This window comes from Martes martes (assembly GCF_963455335.1).
Source record: "Martes martes genome assembly, chromosome: 16".
NCBI classification, from domain to species: domain Eukaryota; kingdom Metazoa; phylum Chordata; class Mammalia; order Carnivora; family Mustelidae; genus Martes; species Martes martes.
Genome location: NC_137904.1, coordinates 58,419,243 through 58,445,953, shown reverse-complemented (window position 1 = coordinate 58,445,953; position 26,711 = coordinate 58,419,243). Strand labels below are relative to the sequence as shown.

Sequence of the window (26,711 nt, the reverse complement as noted above, 5' to 3'; positions counted from 1 at the left end):
GGACAACACTTGGTTTTACTGAGGTTCAGAGTTAGTATTCTCTACTGTCAAAATCTGTTGCAAATATTTTATTATTATTTTTTAATATAGAATCTATATTCACCGGCTATTGAGGCAGCAGGTCAGACGGGGCTCACAGGTGGTGGTCATTTGCTGGCCCCCTGTGCTAAGCCATCGAGCACTTTTGAAGGGGAAAATAGAAATCTGAAAGGGAGAAGAAAGGAAATGCTCCCGGTCTGTGTATTATCTGTCGTGGGGACACAAGGTGCCTTGAGTGTTGCTGCGTCAGCAGTTTATAGCCAAGAGGCAGGGATATTGCCCCTGCGGCTTGGAAATACGAGACCGTGAAGCTCTGGACGAGAAAAAATGCACCGCACAACCTTGTTTAGGAACACTGGAGATGGTCCAGCTTTGGAGCGGGGACCACTCTGTCACTGCCCCCCGTGGCTAAGGGAGCCCCGAATGACAGCCTCAAACACACGCCCTTGTTCCAGAAGCTCTGCTGCTTCCAGATGGGGGCCTGGTGGAGTTCACTACTTCCCCTCCGGGAGCAGGTTCCTGGGTCCGGGGTCGGGGCTGTTCAGAGAGGTTTAGAAACAGGAAAGCCAACAGGTGGATGTCTGCCTGCTTGGCAGACAGGCCTATTCCCCCCACTTCTTTCCTTGGGTGAGAGGTTGTTGCTCCCAGGACAGAAATGCAGGTCGAGGAATGACATACGTGGGGACCCAAACCGCCCTTGAGCTTGTGCGTGCTCTCACGTGGCCTGCTTTCTGCTTCCTGCAGGGCCCGCCTGCTGCTCGGGTCTTCTCTGCGGATCCCGGAGACGATGAATGCCCCCGAAGTTGAGTACTGAACTGCAGTTACCTTTGAACAAATAAGACTGGGTGGGGGTAGGGGAGGCGCCTGGGTGGCTCAGGAGGTTGACCATCTGTCTGGCTGTTGATTTTGGCTGGGGTCATAAGACCAAGCCCCAAGTCAGGCTCTATGTTCAGCAGGGAGTCTGCGTAAGATTCTCTCTCTCTCCTTTTCCCCTCTCCAAAATAAATAAATACGTCTTTTTGTTTTGTTTTGTTTTCAGATTTTCTTCATTTACTTGAGAGAGAGAGTAAGAGAGAGCATGAGAGGGGAGAAGGTCAGAAGGACAAGCAGACTCCCCATGGAGCTGGGAGCCTGACGTGGGACTCGATCCTGGGTCTCTGGGACCATGACCTGAGCCAAAGGCAGTCGCTTAAACAACTGAGCCACCCAGGCTCCCTAAACAGATAAATCTATAAGAAAAAAACAGATTGGTTTCTCCATGGCTCCAAGCCTTTTTCCCCGCTGCTCTCGGTCTCCTAAGACGAGGGAGGAAGGCACCTGTCCTACTAGATGGGGTGGGGGGGAACATCCCTACTTCAGAAATGCCCAGTTCCGATGCTCAGCTTTGAGGGATGAGCAGTTCTGAGCCCAGCGTGTTCCGCTGTGCACAGTCCTCTGGGTCACGCCTCAAGTGCTCCCAAAGGACGCAACAGCTGCTCCCTCCAGGAAGTTCCTCGAAATGCAGTCAATTCCAGGAGCCTAGGCTGCAGCAGGCACAGAGGCGCTAACAGGGCGTCGAGCATCTCAGGTGCCCCTGCCCGGAGAGGCACCCCATGGAGACAGAGTTCAGGTACAGAGTGCAAAACTGGGGAGCCAGCAGCTGGGGGACGTGGCCAGCCATGTGACCGCGGCCCCAACCCTATCGAACTGTACAGCGGCACCTGGCTTGGGCTCTGGGTTAGACACCTGGGCTCTGCCACTTGCTCCAAGTCCCATCTTTTAGTCCCTGCCCTGGGATCACCGAGATCTGCGGAGAAGCCCTCTGGCCCATGACCCAGCCGGCAGGGAGCGTGCAGCCCCCTCGTTATTGCCGCCACGGAGGAAGTCAGACTGAATGCACGTTTTAGTACAAGTGGTTTATTTCTCCCCAGGCGAGGGCACACACGTATCGAGCGGAGACAAGCCCACCTGGCTCCTTCAGGAACTACCTGAAGGAGTCTAGTTTAGTTTACATGCATTAAAAACAACTCTACGGTTGCCAACAACAAAATGTTAAGAAGCAACGTCGTGGCGTTGCGGGCTTCCTATCTGCATGCGATGGGGTCATACACGGACGCATTTATGGTACATGGTACTTCTAGGTTAGCGCAGGTGAGGTAAGAGTCCGGGCGGTCCTGGGCCCTGTTCGGTCACAGAGGCTTGGCTGGGCGCTGGGAGCCACTGCTGTCAGCATTCTGATGGGAAAGGAGGTCTTCGAAAACGGAAGTGGAGCCCTTATCCCCAGCAGGGTCACCTCATGTCCCTGGCTCTAGGTGTGCAAGGCGGTGGGGGCATCAGTGTTGTGCGTTCTGAGTTGACAGGAGATGAGAAGCACCAGAGACCCTAACCCTGGACCCTCAGCAGGCAGGATGGCGGGTCATTATTTCCTCCTGGCCAAAAAACACCTTCTCATGGGGCAGGTACAGCTTATCGCGGGCCTGGGACAACGGGCTGGCTACGGGGTTGGGGGAGGAGGGAAGAGGCCTGCCCCAGGTCAAGACACAACCATCCCACCTTGCTAAAACCTTTAAGACAGACCTGCTTAAAGACCAAAGGGAAGGGCAGTTCACCCGGGCAGTCCCCAGAACAGGGGGTGCATGCGGGGGTCCCTCTTAGCTTCTTTTGTGTCTTAAAGGGCCTCCCTCCTTGAATGGGATGAACCCACCTCCCCATTAAGCAGCCGCTTGGGACAGCAGGTCTCAGTGACCTGTACTTTAAAAATCCTCCCTTCCTCCAGACCCTCAAAGAACTGATACCAGCAACACCTGCGAAAGAATGGTATTCAACCCAGGGGGAAGGAACGCGCCCCAGACCTCTTGTAAAAACTGGATGTGCTAGGAGTTTCAATTCTTTGGATAATCACAATATTTAAAATACTTGGGGTGGGGGGAAGAGTTAGTGTCGCTTTCAAAGTGTCTATTAATGCCTGAGACTGTCCCTATCCGTAGTGAACCAACTCACAGCATCGATTCTGGAATGGAGGAGAGGCAGGGGAGGGTGGCAGAAGGTGGGTGGGCTGTGGCAGCTGTCACTCACCTTCCCAAGGGGTCTCCCTGCAGAAAGCCTGCTGGGGATGTGGCGGTGGCCACCCCCCAGTCCTGGGGACACCCCCTGCACGGCTCTCCAACACCCTCGGCCGAGCACCCCGGGGGGCATTGCTGGCGTGGACAGGACGGCAGAAGAGGGAGAGGCTGGCCCGGGTCACGGGTCTTCTGTCTGCCGAGGCCTTGGGTCAGGCATCTCAGCCGAGCTCAGGCGGATTCTCCCTGAATCGCTGATGCGCCAGGGCAGCCTGCCCATCCCGCGGTGCTGCCCCTGGCCTCCAGATGCCTTTGGTTTCTATTAAAGAAACGCAGCTTGTGCCGGGATTTGTTAATAACCAAAACGGATCAAGGAGGCAGGAACCTCTGCAGAAAAGTGCGTTAGGCTGGAAAGTCATTCCCGTAGTGTCTCAGGTGCTCGTCTGCCACGGACAGGTAGGTGGCCCTCATGCTGGGAGAATACTGTGGGAGAAAGGGGGGAGGGGCACGGTCAGAACAGGGTCACACGGCAGTCAGAGCAGACACTGTGCTCGCAAAGGTGCAGGCACTTCTTGGGGAGTGGCAGCGGGAGCCAGTCTTTGTCATAGGCATTTTGGGGGGACACTAGAGTGGTTTGGGCAGGCTTTGTTGTTGGCGATGCCTCCAGTCCTGGGACCACCAAGGACGTGGGGCTCCCAGCCTCAAATGCAAGGCGCACACACAGACCAGCCACCTCCCCCTGCTGTGACAGCCACGGCCACTCTAGGGCATGGGACGGTGTCAGGGTTCACCGGGGAGGCGCACTGGGGAGCCCGCCTAGTGAACAGGCTGACGGGCACAGGCCCCTAGAATCAGAGACCCACGTTCAGATCCCAGTTATGCAGCTTATCCATCCCATAACCTTGGCTAAGGCTCTCCGACCGCTGCGAGCCTCAGTTTCCCCGGCCACCAGAGGGACCCGAAAGCCCTCAGCACTTCCTGTGGGAGGATGGATACCATCAGACAGGTGAGACCCCTCGCACGGCGGTTCTCACTCTCAGCTGCGTGTTACAAACTTGGCTGCGTCTAAAAAAACATCCTGATGCCCGGGCCATACCCACCAGTAATTTTTTTTTATTGAGGTAAAACCCACATCACATAAAACTCAACATTTTAAAGTGCCACCAGTATTTTTTTTTTTAAAAAGCTCTCCCAAAGGCAGCCAAGTCGGAGAATCAGTGACCTATGGAAAGTTCTCAACAGATGTTAGCTAGCTGCTGCTCCGAAGCAGGGAGACAGGGCCCCCCACATGACCTCATCTCACATCCCAGGCCCCACTTCTGCATTTCTTTCTTTTTTTAAAGATTGTATTTATTTGATGGAGCGCGCAAGCAGGGGGACACAGGCTCCCTGAAGCCTGGTGCGGAGCTCAATCCCAGCACCCTGGGATCATGACCTGAGCCGAAGGCAGACGCTTAACCCACTGAGCCACGCAGGCGCCCCTGCTTCTGCATTTCGAACGGGCTCCAGATGCTTCGGGTCTGCGGACTTGGAGTAGCAGCATTAGTCCAGCAGGAAGGGCCCTGAGTATCTCCTGGCCCCAGGGAAGTTTTGGGGGTTCAGGTCCAGGCTGTTCACAGCAGAGAGGGGAGCACATGCTCCCAGCTGGCAGAAGCCCTTTAACCCAGCGGTTCGTAAGCAGGGGTGACATTTGGCAATGTCTGAAGGCATTTTTGTTTATCCCCACTGGGGAATAGAGAGACTTATCAGTATCAAGAGGGTAGAGGCCAGGGATGCAGGTAATCATCCCACGGTGCCCAGGACAGCCCTGTCCTCCAGAAGGACCAAGCCCACCAATAGTGTGGAGGGAGAGGAAGCCTATGCCAGACCCAGACCCAGACCCGGGGTCCCCAGCTGAGGCTGCAGGTCTGGGAAGCCCCGCGGAGAACCCCGGGTCCCATATGGGTGATTCTGGTGCACACCCGAGGGTGAGCATCTCCTTGAAGCACTATTGCCTAAACTTCCTTGAGGCTCCACTGGCTGCTTGACAACACTCAGAACTTTCCAGTCACCTTCCTGGGATTGTCCGCCCCAGTGAGTCTGGAGTAAAGTCCTGGCATTGGTATTTTAAACAATTGCCTGGCTCATTTTTGTCCGTCAAGTCTAGGACACGGTGCCTGAGAGGACACGAGGGGTTCCTTAAAGGGAGAGCTGGGGGAAGGCACGTTTCCAGCCAATGGAACGGGCCGTCCATTCTGACTGCCTGGTTTGCCATCACCCCCCAGAGCGAAATCCCCGTTGGTCCCAGAGATGGGGCTGGAAGAGGAAGGGATCCATCCAAACGTCGCACTTGCCCAGTACAGAGCAGGTGCAGGGGGAGGGCAGGGGGTGGACGGCCGTGCTGTCCACTGGGGTGGATGTGCATGTTCTCATGTTGGGGGTTCCTTGGTCAGCAGCACCTGCTGATGCCTCTTCGAACCCCTTGCATGGCAGGAGGTGGGGGGGGGTCCACCCTGGGGCCAGTAGGGCCGCCAATTCCCCCAAAGCAGTGAGAGTCCCCAGGCAGGTGACTCTAGGGAGAAAAGTGATCTATGTCCTCCAGCCTCGAAAATAAGGCCAGTTTTTGTTGATCTCTAGGAACGGCAGGGAGAGTGGCCTGGATCTTTCAAAACAGAAGGTAATCCAAAAATCATTTTTATTTGGCACCAGTGCACGGAATCATTCTTTACTCACAGCAGATCTCCTCCCAGGGATATTTTGCTCAGATGATTTTTACAATCATTCTGCATTCCTGGGTCTACAGCAGCTGCTGGGAGGAAAAGGAACCCAGGAGGCTTCTGGGTGGAGAAAGCCAGGTTGGGATTTAAGAGGTGCCTCCTCAGAACCGTGGGCTCAGACCAGCCCCCCATCCCTTCCTGAGGACCTCAGGAAGCGAGGGCTACACCTGGGTCTAGGGCTGTGCATAAAAAGACAGCATGTGAGGTGCCCTGGGCACAAAGAACAAGATGGGGTCGTGGTGGAAAAGATGGGGGACCGGTCAGAGCAGGGTCTCTCAACCACGGTGCTGGAGACATTTGGGGCTGGATCGTTCTTTGTGCTCCGGCTGTCCTGTGTGCCCTACGATGCTGAGCGGCACCCCGGCCCTCGCCTACTACATGCCCGTATCACCTGCCCACCGACTGTGACAACCAAAAATGCCTACAGACAGGCCAAGTGTCACCTGGGGGCAAAAGTGCCTTTGTGTGAGAATCCCGCTCAAAGGTGTGGCCGAAACGTCACCTGCTGCACGGGACCTCCTGCGACCGCACAGTGCAGCAGGGACACCTCCTCCCTCCTCCCAAAAGCCCTTATTGCAGGAGCCGCTTTCCTGGGCCTCGCCCTCCCCCAGCGGCAGGTTGCACACTTGCCGGAGACAGACGCTAGGTGTCCTCCTCTTTCCCGCGAGTGCCGTGTTTGGGGCTGCTTCACCGGATGTGCGTGCCTGGTTCTCGGGATCCAGGCACATGTTGGCAGCCCTGTGTCCCAGAGTCTAGTGCTTCTAGTTCGGCAGCAGGATGGCCCCTCCCAGACCCCCTGAATTCAAATGCCTGTCCCTCCCTGATAGACTCCTGGCTCCAGGACTCTGTTGGGTACCCACCCCCACTGCAGATTTCAACCTTGTTTTCCACTCCCCACAACGCCCATTTCCTATAAATCCCATAGCTTGTGGGGAAGGTGGTGAAAGAAGAGGGTACAGTAAGGAGCTCCCTCTTCGAGCACCTGCGGGCCCTCCTCCCCCATTTACTGTGAGTGAGATTCCAACGCTCGTCACCACCCTGAGGTGTGCCCCGTTACCATCCCCACTCCATAGGCGGGAAAACTGAGGCACACAGAGAAGTGCTTGCCCAAGGTCACAGAGGTCTTAAGCCAAGAACTGGGTGTGAACCCAGGCATTTGGCACGGGAGTCTGTGCCCTTGAACCCCAAAGTCTACTGTCTCTGTTGGTAGTCATGTCCTTTGGGAAAGGACAGAGCCTTTTCTCTCTAACACGACCCCCTCATGCCACCGGCTCCTGCCCCAGTGACTCGGTTCCTTGGCTGGACGTGGACGTGGGCGTGGGCGTGGGCGTGGGGACGTCCCTACGGAGAGCAGAGCTGAGGGGCTGGAGGAAGGCTGGTGTCCCAGCCACCACGGGGGCTCTGGCTGCAGCCCGGGGCAAAGACCCAACAATATCCCCGGAGCATAAAGGGGACACTCTCTCTTCTTAGATTAGTTCTCTCTCTTCTAGATTATTTCGTCTAGCAAACTTAGCATTGTAAATGACTTCTTGGTCCCTCTGAGATGTATATAAAACTTTTCAAAGACTAAATTGGGCTCTTGCCAGCTTTACAATCCAGGAATGTTTTCTTAGGGTCTGGGAGGCATCTCACTGGTAGGTAAGCATCGAGGAGGACCGTCCATCGCTGTGGCAATTAGGGACACTGACAGCCACCCTAATTAGCACGTACTTAGGATGGCCTGGTGGACAAAGGTGCTGTGGAGTCTTGCCTGGGGACAGGCATGCCCTGGGGTGAGGCTGTCTGGCCACATGGGGGTGAGCTTTCTCTCTCTGCAATGTCTTTAGCGGCCTGTGACCTGTGTGGCCATCTGGTCCAGGAACTAAACTCTTCCATTTTTTCCCACCTCTGTGGGGGGATTCCCTGCACTGGCAGAAGTCTTATCTTTACTCATTTCTCCACAAGGGCCACAGCTGTGATTTTGCCTGGAGGGCCCAGGTTACCGTGGGAGGAGGGGAGCCTCTTCCGATGAGGGGCACGTTCTCGTAGCGTGGATTCCCGCCGAAGAGCATGGCCTGGTTCCTGCAGGGGTAGAGGGGAGCGCTCAGCAGGGGGAGGCATGGGGATGGGGCCGGAGGTGCTTGCATTTGGACAGGAGGGGCCCGTGGGTGCGCATGTGCGAAGTGGGGGATGCCAACAGACCACGGAGGGTGCGTGGACAGGAGAGCTCGGGGAGGCCCAGGGGAAAAGCAGCGGTCGGGGTACCAGGGGCCAGGAGCAGCACGGCCTGGAGAGATGCGGCTCCTGGGCCCTGTGATCTGCCCTGCGGGGAAGGGCTTGGTATCTACCGAAGGCTATTCCCTGGGGCTGCAGTGGGGGGCCGCTGTGGGTCTCTGATGCCTTCCTCCCCATCTGGCTCTCTGAACCCCAACATGTGGTCCTCGGATCTAGCTCTCTGAGGGCGGGGCCCCAGCCTCGATGTGCGGGGGCAGGAAGGGGGGGGCCCGGGGAGCCCGTGACGTACATGTACTCTGAGACCGGGGCGTTGGAGATGGTCTGAGCCGGGGGCTGCAGGCTGGTCTGGCTGCCCAGGCCGCTGCTGTAGCTGCAGAAGCTGCGGAGCTGCCCCCGGGGCGCGTTGTGAGCTGCCATGCGTCGGGCCTGGGGGTTGAACGGGTCATCACTGTCGATGTCATCGTAGTCTCTGTCCCTAGAGTAACACACAGGACACGGCCGGCTGTGAGGCCCGAGGCTCAGAGGCAGTGGGATCCTGGCCTACTTCCCAATCTCTACGGCCACAACTCTGTGGCTACACGTGTCCACAGCAGCTTCCTATACAGAGATCACCAGTTCCCAGCTTCACGCCCACCTCCTCCAGGTAGCCCCCCCGTGTTGACCCCGTCACACTGACCTTCCCTTCTCTGCTTCCTTTTGTCCGACCTATCCACATACGCTGAAATACCGTCTCATCTCTACCTCCTCAATGCGAACGAAGGTGCCCTGCTCACAGGGCTACAACCTATCCCTCCTGCTATTCTGGGGGTGCCCCTCTGGCACCCAGAGCCCTCCTCATCTCACACCACAATGTCCTGAAGAGGAAGAGAGGACAAGCAAGGGATGCCAGGCTGTGGAATGACACCGTCACCCTCCTCAGGTTTGCTCCTGCCCTGGCCCCTTGGAGCCTCCTTTGGGGGTCTGTCTGGACTCTCAGGGAAGCTTCTGCAGCGATCCAGCCAGCCTGCTGGGGCTGAATGCCAGGCCCCCTCCTGCCATCGTCCCAGATTACCAGCTCCCGGCTCGGTCTCAGAGCAGAGCTTCCTGCCTGTTCCCCCAGGAAGCCCCGGGCAGCCCACCTGGTGGTGAAGTGTTTCCAGGCCCTCGGCCCTGCGCAGATCATGGTGGAGAAGGCCAGGGCGGCCAGGAGGGAGAAGAGGGCGAGGTACAGCAAGCCTTCGATGCCGTCGTAGCAGATGCCATTAAGGGCGTCCAGGTAGTCCTAGAGGAGGAGGAAGAGGGACACGTAGCTGGAAAGGAGGTCGGGCCACAGCCTGGGCTCTGAGCGGGTCTCTGGGAGCCCGTCTCCCCAAGCCTGCGCTTGTGACTGCCTCCCTTTCCCCCTCCTAAGCACTCTGTACAGCCCACGCAGGGCCCACACTCTGGGGCCCAATAGAAGGGACTTCTTGGTTTCACTCCATAAGCAGATGCTAACCACCTACTGTGTGCCAAGCATGCGAGGGTCAGCTCTGAGCGAGACAGACACAGCTGCGGGGCTGGGGAACCAGGGGCCAGGGGACATTTAATCTAAGACCAGCATGGTGAGAAGGAATGGCTTGTGCCTTAAGCCGACGAGGGAAGGGGACAAGAGGGGCACATTCAGGAGAGAAGAAAGGCCAGCGGGAGACAGGGTGGAAGGGGACCAGGTCACACTAGGCCTTGCAGGCATGTGAGGACTTTGCATTTGATCAGAAGGTGATAGGGTGTGACAGAAGGGAGATGACCCAACCGGCTTTTACAAACACCACTGTGGTTGCTGTGAATGAAAGGTCTGGGAGGTTCAGGGGGCAAGAGAAGGGGGGGCAGCCAGGAGGCCACGGCTGTCACCCAGGGGAGCGGGTTGGTCCCTGGATCATGGCGGAAGTGAGGAAAGGAGAGCAGTGGTCAGATTCAGGACGCGTTTGAGAGTCTAGATGCTACAACTTGCTAAGGGATCGGATGTGGGTGTCTGGGAGGGAGAGGGTACATGTTCTCAGCTCTAGTCAGAGTGCCAGGGTCCAAACCCAAGCCCTTGACTTGAGGGCTCTGGAACCTTCCATGAGCTACTTTATAGATCTATGGATATCTACCCATCTATCCATCTATCCATCATACACACACACAGTTTCCTGACATATAAAACTGTCCATGAAATAACATATGTTGGGGCACCTGGGTGGCTCAGTGGGTTAAAGCCTCTGCCTTCGGCTCAGGTCATGATCCCAGGGTCCTGGGATCGAGTCCCACATCGGGCTCTCTGCTCAGCAGGGAGCCTGCTTCCCCCCCTCTTTCTGCCTGCCTCTCTGCCTACTTGTGATCTCTGTCTGTCAAATAAATAAATAAATAAAATCTTAAAAAAAAAAAAAAGAAATAACATGTGTTTTACGACATTAACTGGGACAACTAATGATATCGTGGATACAACCGGCACAGAACAAGGGTGAGCAGTTGTCCTCACACAGCAGCCAGGATCATCATATGAGCCTTCGTGCTAAATCCGTATGGGATGTGAGAAGTGTCCACACGCACTGGCTTACTGCCTGGAGGGAGGAGGGGACGCACATATGCCCGGAGCGTTCCTTGCATTCGAAGCTGTCTGGCATTCCAAGTTCTTGGAGAGGTGACCCCGGCAAGGAGCGGGGGGTGTCCACTCGCAGCCAGGGAGATGGATGGGTTGACCAGATGGCCGGGAGTCTGGAGTCTGGAGAAGGCCCTCCCTTATGTAGGTCAGGATGCCCCAACGTTCTAGAGCCAACCTGATCCAACCCTCCTACCCCTGTCCCTTGGTACCTTTCACGGACTCTCCCTGTCTTAGCTACTCGGGAGAATCAAGAAGCCAGACACCCCTTCTGCCTTCCTACTGTCTGGCTTCTGTGCCATGCAGGGGCCTGCAGGGAGCCCCGACAATCACTGCCCCGGCCCCTACTGGCTGCTCTCGGGGAACAGAACACGTGGCCTGCCAGGGTACTCGGTCCCACCTGCCCCCCGGGCCCGCCCCGGCACCTTGTGCAGCCCTCGGCAATCCAGCATGGCCGTCAGCTGGTGGAGGCCGGACTCGGAGGAGTTCAGCAGGAGCTGGATTCCCAGCAGGTCCTTCTGAAGCGGACAGACACGCAGAGAGGCAGACAATGAGCGGCAGGGGCGGGCTTGTGGCTAAAACCGCAGGCAGCCCGGGGGGCAAAGAGGCCAGGGAGGGCCCTCCACGGCCCGGCTCCGTGGAGCCCTGGGGCTCAGGACGGGGAGGTGCGGGCAGGGGGAGGGTGGTCGAGGTCCAGCGGGGGTGCCCCCGCTCCCAGCACAGACGCCGCGGGAGGCAGCGCCTTACCTCGGCCGTGGGGAAGAGAGGCACGGCGAACTGCAGCAGGCCGGCCACCTGGCTCTGCATGGTGGTGAGCGAGCGCTGGAAGACGGTCAGCACCTGGCAGGAGAGACCAGAGAGACCGTAGCCCTGCCCTGAGGCTCCGCTCCCCCTCCCTGGCAGCCCTGCCCCCGATCCCTGCCCCACCCTGCACCCCTCGGGCTTCCTGCCACTCCCAGTGTGGTCCCCGGACAAGCAACACCGGCCTCACAACGAAGGGAAAAGCCCCCAACCATGTACACGAGCTGGGCTTTGGGTCCAGAGGGGGCGGTGGGCAGGGTGGGCAGGGTGGGCGTACCTGCTGGAAGGGGCTGCTTCCGCTCTGGCCGCAGTAGAGGTAGTAACGGGTCACCTCTGCAAGGCGAAGATGTGGGATCAGGCAGGAGCTCACAAGTGACCAGGCCCTCACTCCCCGGACGCCCGGACGCCCCAAGGAGGGCCCTTCTAACAAGCGGCCCAGAGGTCCAGCTGGAGCGAAAGTGTCGGGGGGCTGGGGGTGGGGAGGGGTTCGGGGACGACAGGGCGGAGAGGTCCGGCTGGCCGGGGGCCTGGTTGGAGCTTCCGGAGCGGCTCCGACAGCAGAGGCCCCGAAGGTTCGTTACCTGTGCGGACCTGGCCCTCCGTGATGTTCAGGATGAAGGTGTCGGGATCCGAGCAGAAGTCACCGGTGCCCTGAGCCGGGGGAGACGGGGAGGGGTGGAAGAAAATTCTGTCACCAGGGCCCTGGCTGGAGCTGGTGCCCTCAGGCCCAGACGCTTAGACGCCTCTGCTCAGTCCTCCCTGGGCTCGAGTCCCGGTCCCTTCTTAGCTCTGTCAGTTTGGGCAAGTCCCTTACTCTTCCTGTGTCTCAGCTGCCTGAACACGGACAGAAAAACACTACCCACCTTGTAAATTCACTGACATAAAAAACACCCAGAAAGGTGACTGGTGGAGGGCAGGCTCCCGGCAGCATTAGCTCTTACTCTATCTCTGAATGCTGCTTCTGGGACGGACCTCAGGGCCCAAGCACCTGCACCAGGTGTGTGGGGCGTGACAGCACGTGGCCTTCGTTCATTTGGTTTTATTTTTGGCCTTGCCGTTATCAAGCCCCACGTGCTTTGGGGTGCCGATCTATGAAGCATTACCTGGACTCTCTTCCTAAAGAATTATGTTAGGGATGCCTGGGTGGTTCAGTGGGTTAAGCATCTGCCTCTGGCTCAGGTCTTGATCTCAGGGTCCTGGGACCGAGCCCCGCATCGGGCTCTCTGCTCAGCGGGGAGCCTGCTTCTCCCTGTGCCTGCTGCTCCCCCTGCTGTGTTCTCTCTCCCTCCCTCTGACAAATAAATAAATAAAATCTTAAAAAAAAAAACCAAACACTGAAAAACCAGTTAACAACAACAATGAAAGAATTACGTTGGCACTGAATCCATCTCTGAGCTGAGGGTACGGGTCCTGCTCAGGATAAGACGGAGGACTGGGAGGAGTGGGGGGCTAGGAGTTAGGGGACACAGACTCCAGGCTCTGCCACCGATGAGCTGGAGGGCTTGGACCCCATAGTGTGGCCTGGAGAAGTGACCGTTAAGGGGCTATGGGCCACGTGGGAGCAGAAACCCCCCCTGGGATGGGTGGTAGCAAGGACCCATCCTCTGAGCCAGGCCCCTCTCAGGTCCAGCCTGGGGGTACAGTGGGGCCCCCGGGGAAAGGAGGGCTTCCATCTTTCAGAACAGCCAGGGAAAGCTCTGGCGCTCCAAACCTGTTCCTAGGGGTTCCCCGAGCCGGGGACCCCTCCCCAGAGCCCTGCACTGCTGGAGCTCTGTCCTCTTTTGGAAGTGGTGGCATCAGGCTCCATGCTGGAGCTTCACGCATTCATTCCGAGTCGGTCGGTATTTATTTAGCACCTACTGGATGCCATGTGCCTTTCCAGGGATGAGATCCAGGGGCGAGCTGTATCACGGTACTTACGGTCTAGAACGTGTGTATGGGGGGGCTGGGGAAGAAGATGCCCCTCCAGACTCAGAGCTCCCCCAGAGTCACTTCTGTATATGCATGCACGCACACACACGACCACATGCTCGGGACCCTGGGAGAATTGCTCTATATGCCAATCACGACCAGACATCCATCAGACTGATTCATTACCATAAATCAGAGCCACAGGACCGGCAGGCCTACTCCTGTCGCTGCAGGGGCAAAGAGGGAGGAGCCAGACCTGAGCGGGGCTGATGGGAGGCCTTGGGAAAAATGAAGAGGGAGGCCGCCATCTCGGCCTGGGTCCCAAAGTGTTTGGGGTCTGTCCGAGAGGCTCCCCTGGGGACGTGGCCTCCCACCCCCGTCAGGCCAGGTCGGCCTTTCAGACCCTGCAGTGAGGATCGACCTTCTCTCCCTGTCCACGTAGCCAAAGGCCCCCGTGTGCCTTACTCACACAGCGGGGCTGGGGATGGGGGAAGGGGCAGGGGGCACGGAGCACAGGCAGAGAAGCCCAGGATCCAGCCCAGCGGAGGCAGCTCTGGAGAACAGGTGACGGTCTGGAGGCGCCCCCTGCGCCCCTCCCGTAACAACATAAACACGTGGCCAACAATGAGGTTACAGCTCATTGGCCATTTCCTGCATGCCTCCCGGGGGTTCACCGACCCGCCCGATCCCTCCAGGGTAAGTGCTATGCTTCTCCCCATTTCACAGTCGAGGAAACTGAGGTCTGGAGGGCTTCAGAACTTTCCTGGCCCCCCCTCCCTCGCTGGGAAGGGGCAAGGTGGGGGGACACAGACCAGGCAGGAGGTTCCAGAGGCCACCCTCCTACTTCTTCACCCTGACTCAGTCAGGTGGGCCCGGCCTCCCCCTTGGTGGCTGGATTTGCAGGGAACTGCCTAGCGGTCCCAGTGTGTCTGGATGACTCTCACCCCCCATCCCCAGCCTCCACTGCCCCCTTCTTTCTTCTCTAGCACTTTCTCTCCTCTCCGCCCTCAGCCCCTCACTCTCTCAGGGTGGGCGGTGGAGCGGGGAGGCAGCAGGCTGGGGTGGCCAAAGCCCAGAGCTCAGCTCCCCAGACTCCCACTGGGAGCTGATTCCCAGGGGCTGAGCGCCTTCCTCCTCTTTCCGGGACTGGGAGGGGACGGTTTGGGAGGGGCTCAGCGTCGGTCCTCAAAGGGGCCCCACCGCGCTCAAAGAGAGGAGGCCTCCCAGGGCAGGGACAGCAGGACCACACAAAAGCTTCCGCAACAGCCTGACCCGGCCTGCCTCCCGCCTGCCTCCCGTCCTCGCCGCACTTCCCATTAGAATGCAGCACGGCCGGCAGCCCTCTCAAAGGCGCATTCAGCTCCCTCACAGCCCTCTCTCACACAGGCCTGACTCAACAATTAGGGAAAAGGCCCTCCTGGCCAGCGCACTGGCAGCCCAGGGCACCCAGCTGGGAGATTCAATGGCCTCTGGTCCCCCTGAACACTGCAGCCAGGGCTGAGGGAGAAGCCCCCTCCGGGAGGAAGCTGGCTCCCCGAGGGCCGCTCAAGGTGGCAAGCTGGAGGCCTCCCCTGCTTCCAGAAGGCAGAGGCTGCACGAGGGGCAGGAGAGCCCCCCGGAGAGCTGGCCTCGTGCAGGCTTCCCTGTGTTCACATGCGTCCCCAAAGGAGAGGCGGCCGGCCAGGCAGCTGTGCGTGTGGCTCGGACCAGCGGCCGTTCCCTTGGACTGGGTACCCGCTCAGCTGCTGGTGACCCCAGGAGCCTCTGCGGCACAACCTGGGCCCTCCTGTCCTGCCCTTCCCTGCATCTGGGGGTGGGCAGCCCTTGGGATGTAGGCTCATGCCTGGCTAGTCCTCCCTTGCACCCAAAGTGGACACCACGCAGTGGGCAGAGGGAAGAAAAGAGGAGACCCCCGGCTGTCTCCCTCCAGGACAAACTCTGCCCGAAGCTGCTGGGAGCCCGGCGGCACCAGGGTGGGCCCCGTGGAGGCGGTCTGCCCCAGGCCAGAGTGACTGGCCAGCCCCAAGCCCCAGGGCAAGGTGTGACTTCAGGGAGAGGGCTTCAGGTAGAGTCCTCGTTCGTTCTTTTACGCCCAGGTAACTAAGGTGGCACAGATGCAGGCCGTGGGCCGACTTTGTGGCCCCTGAATCAGGCAGGGGTTCCCCAAAATCCCCTGGTAAATCCTGACTGCTCCCCCCGACTCACACACTCACACACACACTCACACACACGCAGCTTGGGCCTCCCTGGTATCCATTTGCACGGGATCCCACTGAGCTGCCTACAGGCCTTTCTTTGCACACTGAGACCACGTCAAGAGTGAACATCGTGTCCCAGTGTCTGCATCCTTGGACACCCGGTGCGGCCGAGAGCCACAGAGCCAGAGTCCGCTGAATCCAAGACCCGTGCGTGGCTCCACCTGAGCGCCAGGTCTCTCAACGACCAAACATACCTACACAGGGAGCACCCCCCACCCTGCGTGTGTGTGTTTTAAAAACATTCTGGGGTATCGCATCCAGAAACATTAACACCATTGTGTTTCAGGCCGTGTGTGCGAGTCCGAGGCAAGGGGACGGAAGACAAGCTAAATGCCACATTCCACTTTCCCGGTGCCCAGGGAAGGTGGCCCAGGAGGGTGCTTTGGGAGCCCGAGGCTTCACTAGACTTGGGTTGAGACTCCGCCCGTCCCCATTAGACTAGGTTAGTTCTTCACGCGCACAGAGTCACGTGGTCATCCAAGCTTGGCATCACAAGCCGGGGCTGAGAATGGGCCAATGGGGTGCGAAAGGGATCAGGAATCAGGCTTCTCATCTTGGCCTTGTCCCTTAATACCTCATGATCTTGGGTAAGCCTCTTCCTTTCTCTGGGCCTCTGTCCCCGTAGGAAGGGCAAGGGGACTGGTGAGGCTGATCCAAGCCCTCTGGGTTCTGAGAGTCTAGGTTAGGAACAGAGACCGGAAGCCGGCCCTGCCCTGGGGACTCTGGACAGGAGCCCTCAACATGCCTCCAGACAGACGGTCCTGGTCGGACCGCCCCCCAACCCCAACCCCACCCCCACCCCGACTCACCACAGCGGCTGCACTGTCAGCAGCGAGAGACGTCCAGCTGAGGAACAGGCCCAGCGCCCCACAGCACAGTGTCCTGGGAGAGAGGCACAGCCAGTGGGATCTAGGCGCAGGCTGGCAGGTGGGAACCCCGTGAGGGCCGTCACCCCACCACCTTCCAGTGACCTTCCTCTGAGTCACCAGCCTGTCCCCCCACGGCCCCCAAGACTCTGGTGGTCCCTAATTATCCACCGCTGACTGTGGGCCGAGAGGTACGGAGCCCAGTGCCTGGAGCATCGGTCCCTGGGCCGAAAAGCCACAGCTGCGAGAGCACAGGCTATGAGGAGGGCTTGATCAGAGACCCTGGAGGCTCTCACGCTTGGGCCCCATTCCTTCAGCTGCCCAGCAGCCAGGCCCAGCGACGTGTAGGACACATGGAGGCAAAGCCCAGTCCTTGCCAGGTGTCCAGATGCTGCATCAGCGGCTGCCGGCCGAGGAGGGCTCGGAGGGCGGCTTCCGGCCACTGCCCCCACCACATGCTCAGAGCTTGGCCAGGCCCCCATCTCTCTCTCACGGTGACACTGTCACCCCCCCGACCCCGGCTGTCTGGCCCACATGCAAAGATACTCACGAGGCCAGGAGACACCTGGAGCGCCTGGCCAGTCCCAGGCAGGCGACGAGGCAGATGACCAGGTCCAGGATGAAAAGCAGGAGGTAGGAAAGCCATCTGGGCGAATGGGGAGAGACGGTCAGGGGTGGGGGGGTGCGTCACCCACCGGTGCCCAGCAGTGCCCAGCGGGGGACGCCTGCATAGCAGGCCCCAGGCCAGCTTGACCCTTCACTGTGACACGCTGGCCCAAGCCAGCAACTGAGGGAAACGAGGCTGCACACCCTGCCCCGGACGGGAAGGACCAGTACGCATGGCAGACGGGCTCTTCAGGGACTCCCAGGGCTGCACCCCCGACTGTGCCTGAACAAAGGGGTGACGCTCCCCACCCAGGCCGAGCATCTAAACCAGCACTGCCGGCCAGAACTTCCTGCAGTGATGGGCACGTTCCAGATCTCTGTGCTGCCCAGTGCACCTGGCCTTGCCCACGCGTGGCTCGGGGGAGTGGAGATGTGGCCCGGGCAACGCAAGAGACTTGCATCTCATCTGAGCTGCTTCTAATTCATTTACATGCCAGTGCCACATGTGCTAGTGGCCACACGCTGGACGGAATGGGCCTACGAGGTCTCTGCAGCCTCCCACGGGTACCTCTCCGGACCCTCCTGCTGCTTTCAGAACACTCACCGGCATCAGATCAGGCCTGACATTTATGTCCATGGATCTAAGAAAGCCCCTAAGATGCCCACGTCCATGGTGAAGGCTCAGCCTGGCCTCCCTCAGGCCTCCTGTCTCACCCTCCCAGCTGCCTGGGACCCACTGCTCAGGACACACAGGCTCATCTCACCAACATCTGTGCCAGGTACGGGGTGCCCGGACTCGGGGTCGGGCTCATTCCCAGACCACCAGGGAGCTCAGGTGGGGCGAGGGAGCCCCAGGAAAATCCCTCACTCCTTGACTCCTTGGGCCTTTCTGCCCGCCCCGCACCCGCCCCGAGGCTGCGCTGACCGGGAAAGGCCGTCGCCCATCAATGGGCAGACCCTGACAAGCTGCCTCTCCCTCCCTTGGGCCTCAGTTTCCATATCTTTGCTGCTGGAACCTTCTCAGGGCTGGGTGGAAAGTTGAATGTTCACTAAGTACAAAGGTTAAAAAGCCATGCCACCGAGAGATCTCAAAGTCGCCGCTTTCCTGCTTCCCCAAAGCACAGGCTGAGGAATCCACAGGGCTTAAAGTCCAAAGGCATTGATGCGGTCCCAAGCAAAGCCCCGAGAGCTCCTTTCTCTTCTACACGGGATCCCCAGAGAGGACCTTACCAGTGAGCACCAGGCTCACCTAGCAGCCACTGCCTAGCAGCCTGTGGACACAGGAGGCAGTGGGGACAGACAGAAGGGACTGCTCCAAGTCCCTGGAGACGGAAGCCTTTGGATCATTATGATTTCTCTTGATGCAAGAGCCAGTTAATTCAGGGACCCCTCCTCTCCAGCAATGCTTCACTAACGCCATCAGGAGGGTGAGAGGGAGTCTGGGAGTGTGGGTGGGAACAGCGCCAGCTGTATGGAAGGACGAGGCTCCCAGAGGGAGGGAGCACGCGGAGGCCCCCGGCAGCCAAGCCAGGTTCCTCCCGCCTTCGTGAGTGGAGGCTGAGTGCCAAGAAAGGGCGTTGCCCGAGACCCCCTTTCCACCAAGGAGCCAGTTTTCCTAGAATCGGAGTCAGGGCAGGAAGGGGCCTCAGAAACTAAGACCCCATTCCGCAGATTAGAAAACAGACGGAGGCCCGTGGGAGGAGAGCCCAGCCCAGGAATTCTGGACTTTCCCCCTCCTCTGTGAGTCTTCCTGCAGGAGACACGGCCAACCACCAGGGACCTCTCCAAATTCCGGTTTCATGTTTCAGACCTAAAGGTTTCTTACTGCCTTTCTCCCTGCGGTGCACACCAGCAAGAAATCAGGTTAGGATCGCCTCTCACTAGCTCTCCATGATCGTGTTTCCGTGTTTTCTCCGCATCCGCGCCTCGTGTTGTAAGGAGTTCCTGGAAACAGCTCTGCCAGGCGGATGTGTTTTCCCAGAGGAGCCCAGAGATGACCTGGGATGTGTTTCTAAGGAACAGGAGCTTCGCGGGCCCTGATTCCCGGGGCTCTCCTGGATCCGGCCTCTGCAGGCGCCTTGGTCACACCCCTTTTGAGCCTCTCAGAGAGGCTTGGCTTTTTTTAGTGCCTCCAATACTTAGCCGGGTCTTGTATAAAAGTGCCCAAAAAATACGAGCTTAGCTGGATGGCTCTGCTCTAGAGTCATCTGGGAAGCAAAGATGCGGAGTCTGTTCGGAGGAGCCCCTCGGGCTGGTGAGCTCGAGGAAAGAGGCCCCTCTCTGTCCTGGGACAACAGGGGAGAGAAGGAGCCGGCAAACAGCGGAGGGAGGAAGGCACAGAACACCATCGGCTTTCAGGGGCCACTGGTGCTAATGTCCTCAGACCGAGCCTTTTCTGCCTCAGCCTGAACAAGGGAGCTGGGACCGGGGGTCAGAGGGCACCCCTTGGTCCCCCCCACTGAAAACAGCTGATACGCTCTGTCACCACCCCACCGCCCATTTTTAATGGAATCCCCTTAAAAATAAGTCCCTTTTGATACGTAAACTGACTTATTCCAACTCTGTCAGTATCTCATGCCCACGGGGGGCCCTTAAGGGTACACGGTCCCACTCCAGGGCCGCTTACGGAGAAAAGTAGGGTCAACGTGGACACCCACTTTCCACCTGTCCCTGACCCCCAGGACTAAGCTTTCACACGCTCAGAGGGAGAATGGTCCTCAGGTCACAGGACTCATCAGATGCCCCTTTTTTTAGGTCACGAGTCACAGCCCATCCTCGGAATCAGGAGTTTCTGTGGCCGGGGAGAAAGGCCATTGTGAACATGAGCAAAAAAAAAAGGAAAACGTCTGGTGGGAAACTGGATCCGTGACATCCGGGGCATGCAGGGGCTGGATGGGGTGTGGGACCGGGGCGTGGGGAGCGCCTGCCAGAGCTGGGGACTGACTTCACGAGCTTCCCTTGCCAAGGTCCGGCTTGGTCCTATCCGGGGGGGGAAGGGAGAGCCCTGGACGAGTTGGGGTCCCACTAGAAGCATCTCCTCTGTGTCCTTCTTAGTCAGCCCGGGGTGGAGTTTTCTCATAAAGGAGAAATGAATCCAGAAAACCAGAGTAAATTGTGCAACAGGGCGGGTAAAGGCTCTGACCTTTGCTAAATGGCCTGAAGGGGAACCAATGCATTTGGGGGAGGGGTGGGTCCAAAGAGCGGATACTCACTCTTTAGGACTCATTTACCCCTTCCTCGCCAGGGGCTCCCTCCCTCCGTGCAAGGCACTGGGCCCTGGCGGCAGAGAGATGTGCACTTGGTGGGCGTAAGTCCCCCTTTGGCCGGTAGTCCCTGAAAGCCCAGACGGCCGCCTCCTTCCTTGACTCTCCCCAGAGCGACCTTCACTAGGTGCCGCCCACAGACGGAGGCAGCTGGTCCCTGGTCAGCCGGCCTGTGTCCAGCGCCCTCACCTGGGATGGGGTCTGGGGCATGGGAGGGCAGGGGAGACGTACACGGACTCCCAAAGCTTATGGACGTACGAGTTTGTACTTCTGAGTAGGGCGAAGGTGGCGTGGTGTCCCTCCGCCTCCCACCCCTTACGCTTCTCTATACACAAGAAGCTGGGGCACCTCTGGGTTTGCTAAGAAGCTGCCATCAAGGGAGGCTCCATGCAGACCCCCTGCACCCGTGGCCGAGCCTGCAGGTGTAGGGAAGCTTGCCCCACAAACCCCGTAAACCACTGGCATCTTACCCAGCACCAGCCTCGGAGGATGCTGGTCCCAGGGGTCCCTGGAGGCCAACTTCAGCCTCTCGCACGGGATCTTGGCACATCACCCCTCGTCTGCCCCTTTCTGGGTCTCTGGGGCCTGCCTCCCCAAGGAGGCAGTTCTGGATGCCCACCGCTCAGCACACACACTCCTCTGGTCCCAGGAATGGTTCACTAAGGCCCTGCGTGGGCCCCAAGACGCAGGCTGGGATGAAGGAAGTCGCCCCCGCCCCCGCTGGCCCTCCCTCGGGCCCTCACCTGTAGTACTCCACGTAGCCAGTCTGGTCGGCCAGCTCGGTCAGCTCTGTGGTGACCTCCCTCCACACTGGCAGCCCCGAGAGCTGGACCAGGATGTTGGCCGCCATCTGCTGCACGAACTTCAGCGTCTGGATATAATCGCCTCGGGCGGCAAAGATCTCACTGAGTCGGGCCAGGTGCTGCTCGAGGTCCACCTTCATCTTCTGGGTGGTTCCGGACACCTGCGGCGGTGGGGGGCCGGGGTTGTGAATCTGGCCTCCAGGGGGAGGAGGCGTGCAAGCCGCAGGAGGACAGAGAGGCCCTCCCGTCCCCCAGCCCTCACATCCCTGCACCAGGGTGGGGGGCAGGCCTGATCCGGTCTAAACCAGGACGGGGGCTCCCAGGTGGGGAAACAGACAGGAGAAACCGTTTTGCTTCCTTGAAGAGGATTCCCTTAAAACCTGAAACACCTTGGATCTGAAATTCTTTTTCAGACCAAGGGATAGAATGTTGAATGGAAAAGTTCCTCTGTTGCTACCTGACATTCTGTTCCCACAGTGGGATTTCTAAACACCTCCCAAGAGAAAGGCTCTGTCGTGGGCCCAGCAACAGCTCCGGGCCTCCGGAGCCTGCGTGAAGCCAGAACAATGACACTTTGAAATGACACAGACAGACCGATCCCGCCTTGGAAGAGCCTGGACATGCGGCAGGAGGAGGTCGACACCTGCTCTGGGGACTCGGGCCCCGCCTTCGCCCCCACCCCACCCTGGGGCACGGCCGTCCTGCCAGGTGGATGGACAGGCTCCCTCCTTTGGCTGGGCTGCAAGGGCCTGGAGCTGGGAGCTCCAGAAGGAAGGAAGCGACTTTCTTTCCAAAAGTACAGAGGGAAGGACAAAGGTGGTGACCGTCTTTGGCTTTCCGACCAGGAGCCCAAGGACAGCCTGGTCCTGGAAAGGTCTTCCAAACAATCCAGATGCTGGGTCCCTGTCGGACCCAGGGACAGAGCCTGGGAGCCCCCAGCTCGCCCCTCCAAGCCTGCTCTGAGCCTGTGTGTCAGCAGCACGGGGAAGAAAGGCTCTGTTGCCGAAACTGTCGCACCAAACCGACAGGTACCACCGGCTGGAAGGCGGAGTGTGCGTTAATCCTCCCCTGGGGCTGGAAGGAAGATAAAATGTCACCAAGGGGCTCATCCCACAGGCGGCCCTGAGAAGCCTCGGAGACGACACTCCGTCCGGGTGACCAACTCCGCTGCTGGTGCGTTAGGGAGACTCGAGGGCAACTTTGTGGCCTTTCACATCTGTGCTCCTCTGCGGGCGCCCGGTTCCAGAAAAGAGAATGGCCCTCTTTGTTCTGTCTGGCTTTGTTTTTTCAATGTCAGCAGCTTGTTCCATTTCCAGGCTTGTTCTCCGTTCTTACAAGCTGGGTGAGGCCTAAGACATACTCTGGGCTGGGCTGTCTATAGCTTCATGCGGAAGAAAAAAGTCCTAACAACGACCACCCCAATCAACCCTCCTTTCAGCTCAATGAGATTCACATACAAGTGCTTTATAACCATGGATCCGAAAGGCACCATTACTAAGTGCTGAGATCGGGGTCTTTTTATGTTCCTGTATTATATATGAGGAACTTTGGGGCAAAGGGTTGCTAACAGTGTTTTTCTGCAAGACGACTTCTCCTTCCCCAGCTCATGATTTTAACTTCTTCATTTCTTTTTTTTTTTAATAATTTTTTCATTTTATTTATTTATTTTTATTTTTTTTAAAGATTTTATTTATTTATTTGACAGAGAGAGATCACAAGTAGACAGAGAGGCAGGCAGAGAGAGAGAGGGGGGGGGAAGCAGGCTCCCCGCCGAGCAGAGAGCCCCATGCAGGACTTGATCCCAGGACCCTGAGACCATGACCTGAGCTGAAGGCAGCGGCTTAACCCACTGAGCCACCCAGGTGCCCCTTAACTTCTTCATTTCTTAAATCTCTCCTTGAAAAAAACCAAAGCCAGTAAACATCTCCCTGGCCCTCTTTTCCCCTCCCGATGTCCTCTCAAAGGAAACAAACGAACAAACAAAAATTAAAACCATAACACTGCCCTACGGACAGCCCCCTGTTCCCCACTCCACCGCCGGTCCCCAGAGGGTTTCCCGGAGCCCCCAAGAGACAGGGCGGCCCCGGGGATGCGGCAGAGACTCCCCCGGGGAAGAGCTCTGTGTACAAGAGGGACAGCTCAGCGACTCAGGCTGGGGTGGGAGTGGGGTGAGCAAGCAGGTGCGGGAGCCCTCGTCCCCCCAGGATAGAGGAGTCGTCCTCCAAGGTGCGGTCCCCGGACTGGCAGCAGGGTGACCAGGAGCAAATTCCCAGCCCTGTCCCAGACTTCCAGAACCAGCAACTTGGGGGAGGGCCCAGCGATCTGTGTTGATCAAGCATTCCGGGGAATTCGGATACACGCTCAAGTCTGAAAGCCTCCAGGTGGGGAGGAAGCTTCTCTACTTTCTGAGGTTTTCTAGAAGGGCAGCCATACTAGGGGACAGAGGCGCGGATCCTCTGCCGGTTTGGGGAGAGACCCCCATCTCAGATCCCGAAGGGAACGGCGAGGACCCAAACACCCGGCTTCAGGTTCTTGCTCCAGAACACACTAGCTGCCAATCCTGTGCCATGAATGCGACCCCGCCATGTCCTATTCCTCACCCAAGCCTGCCCACAGGCTTGCTGCTGGCTCCCCGGGAGAGCCCAGAGGAGCCACACTGGCCACTGGGACGTGTGGCTCAGAGCTGAGTCAGCCAAGCTCCTGGGGACCTTTAAGCTAAGACCCTGAGCCGTCAGAGGTATGCCTGGTCCCCTGTGTGAGTCACTCGCCAGAGCGCAGGCCCCGCTCACTGAAGGAGGGGAGGTGGGTGGGGGCTACTGGGCCAGAGAAAGGACCCACCTGGCGCTCCCAAATGACCCTTTCTGACCCCCCAAATCAAAGCGTGCAGCTGATCCAGAAGCCTGCCGGGCGTCCCGGAGCCTTGGACAGCGGCAGGGCCCTCAGGGTGCGAGGGTGCAGGTGTGGGGCTTCTGGTCCAGGAAGGGGAGCTCTGAAGGGTCCCCCTCACTCTGACCTGTCCTCCCAGTCCTGCCCTCCCCCTGCCCCACTCACCCAAGCCTCCTGTCTTCTTCAGGGTGATTAGAGGAACACAAATAATGTCAGTAATTATAATAAGGACACGCACTGTCATAGTGACCCCCACTTGGGGGTACTTTGTAGATTACCAGGCACTTTCACTTACATTATCTCATCGAACACCATTTCTCTGTTGTTTGGTCTTTGCCCCTCGAATCTGGGGAGCCCTCCAAAGACTGCTGCCTCCCTCGCAGCCCTCGGGACCCAGAGCCCCATCTCTCCATTGGGAGAAAATGCCTGGCTCACCCAAGGGAGGCAGGCCATGGTCCTCACCGGGATGGAGGCAGCTCCCAGCTGGCTCGACCATCAGAAACCCCAGGGACTCCTGCGACTTTCAGACATGGTGCAGAGACAATGAGGGGCTTGACAGCCAGGGACACATAGACCTCTTCCCTTTGGTAACATGGAGTTTGGAGACGTGGGTCTTGCCTTAGAATGTCCAGACCTGGCCTGGAGCCCTCACTCAGCCCTCGTGGTGGATAGGCCATCCTGGGGATTCATTCTAGCTCTTTCCCTGTCCATTCTCATCTCACAGGATACGACACGAACAACTCAAACTCTCCCATGAGGATGGCTCTGGGGTTCTCTCTCCTTAGTCCTTAGGAGAGATAAGGGCCATTCCTTACAGTGGTCAGGAGTCAAGCAGTGCAGGTCATGGCTCTGGGGCCTCCCCAGGCAGGGGGCTCCCCTTTCGGGGCTGGGTTTCTCCTCTTAGTGGGTCTGGTGCTGGTGGGTGGAGGGAGAGCAGGAGGTAGAGCCTGGAGGCCAGAGCCCCTTCCCTTCCAGGGCAGAGGTAGGGCAGAGGGGACCCTGAAGGTGAGGTCCCCCCATGCCTCCAGGGCTGGTCAGGCCATACTGAGCCTCGAGGCTGCCCTCAGCTCCCCATCCCAGCTGTCCCCGCCTCACCCCACAGAGCTGCCTCCGCCCTGTGTCTGGACGACTCAGTCTCCCAGCAATGGGTACCAGCAGGCACGTGCTGCAGGACAGGTGGGCCCCGGTCTGGCCTGTGACCGTCTGCTCCCCAGGGGGGCTCTCCCTGAGGCCAGAGCCCCATCGGCAGCCTTCCTGGGTCCGGAGGAGCACCAGGACTGTCTCTTTAAGGTGTGCCCACCGCCCCCACCCCAGGGCTGCTGATGGATTAAGGCCTTAGAGGAGCTTAGGGAGAAGGAGGGGGCAATGAGGTGGAATCCTCTTCCAGAATCCTCTTCTAGCAAGTACCAGGGCAATGTCCAAATGCTCTGGCTGGGGCTGGATTTTGTACTTGAGGCTGCCCGATGACATAAACTGGCCATGTGCTGAGGTCACCGCCCCCTCCCAGCCGGGGCTGGGGACCTGGTCCAGAGGGGACGGGGAACAGTGTGGATGTCCAAGGACCGGCTTCCCTGAAAACTGCCTTTTGCTTTTCCCACTGGAGCCCGGCTCCTGCGGGCATGGGATCTACCTGGAAACCAGCCCAAAACACCTGTCCCTTATGATGAAGGTGACAAGCACCTGGGGTCTAAGAGGCCAAGGTCGGTGTTTGAGAAAACCCGACCCCCCCCCCCTTGGTCTCTCACTCAGGCCAGATGCCCAGCAGAGTGGCTCCTGCCCTAAAAGGCCAATACCCTCTCTGGTCAGCCGGCAGAGTCCCCCGCCCTGAGCCCCCAGCCGAAGCCAGAGCCCCCACGACACCTCACGGCACCACCCCTTGGGCTGTTTCACTTGGATTTGAAAAGACTCACACCTTGACCTTGTCTGGACCCCATGATACTCCACATGTAGCAGCATGAGGGTGAGCACAGCATGAGGGTGATTTCCCACATTCGGTCTGCCCTTGGACAAACGGGGGAAGGCTCAGCCCTCCCGAAGTCCACAGGCCTGGATTCCATGGCTGCCTCCGGGACCCCCCCAGGACCCAGTCCGCCTTTCTCCTTTGGTCCTCGTCCCTGTCCTCACCACCCCTCCCCGCCTGAAGAGCAGAAATCGCCTGTTTACTCCCAGCGGGACCAATGGCAGCCCCAAGGGGAGTCCCGCCCCCCCGCCCCCCACCCCCGGGGGGCCAAGCTGGCTGGGATGTGACTGGGGCCCTTGTTCTGAGCACACTGACCTCACGGGCTGCACCCGGCCCGGCCCGGCGCCGCCCGTGAGCCTTACCAGTTCATCTATCCCGGAGAAGGTGTGGTTCGCGTTGTCCAAGGAGTAGATCAGCTGGTACACGCCGTCGTTGGTCTCGCTGTTTCCATAGAAACCAACGCCCACTGCAGCACTACAGGCAAGACCCCAAGGTTAAAAGTGACACGCAGAAGAGGAAGTAGTTGTTTTTTAAATAGAGTATTTTTTAGAGCAGATGTTATTTTATTTTATTATTTTGTTTTATTTTCATTAATTTCAGTAGACTCCATGCCCAGCGTGGAGCCCCATGCAGGCCTTGAACTTAGAGCCCTGAGATCAAGACCTGAACTGAGTTGAAGAATTGGATGCTTAACTCGCAGAGACACCCAGGAGC

At 58.6% G+C, this 26,711-nt stretch overlaps 1 protein-coding gene across 2 annotated transcripts in view; it reads right to left on the bottom strand.

Moving 5' to 3' along the window:
• Positions 1–1,915: 1,915 nt before the first annotated feature.
• The window catches only part of TTYH2 (tweety family member 2), a 37,113-nt gene continuing 12,317 nt past the window's right edge, over positions 1,916–26,711 (bottom strand). Inside the window, exons 3-15 of one of the 2 annotated variants that reach the window (XR_013968151.1) lie at positions 26,360–26,471; positions 21,092–21,312; positions 17,030–17,125; positions 16,423–16,495; positions 12,026–12,095; positions 11,722–11,777; positions 11,391–11,483; positions 11,069–11,161; positions 9,166–9,308; positions 8,337–8,522; positions 7,816–7,894; positions 3,094–3,560; positions 1,916–2,326 (exon numbers count right to left, since the gene is read on the bottom strand). Coding sequence is in view for 1 of the 2 variants with exons in the window: in XM_080826357.1 (XP_080682483.1) it covers positions 3,480–3,560; positions 7,816–7,894; positions 8,337–8,522; positions 9,166–9,308; positions 11,069–11,161; positions 11,391–11,483; positions 11,722–11,777; positions 12,026–12,095; positions 16,423–16,495; positions 17,030–17,125; positions 21,092–21,312; positions 26,360–26,471 (1,303 nt within the window). In the remaining variant the exon portion in view is untranslated. Of the gene's footprint in view, positions 3,561–7,815; positions 7,895–8,336; positions 8,523–9,165; positions 9,309–11,068; positions 11,162–11,390; positions 11,484–11,721; positions 11,778–12,025; positions 12,096–16,422; positions 16,496–17,029; positions 17,126–21,091; positions 21,313–26,359; positions 26,472–26,711 lie in introns of both variants that reach the window. The other variant, XM_080826357.1, reaches the window with a different exon arrangement.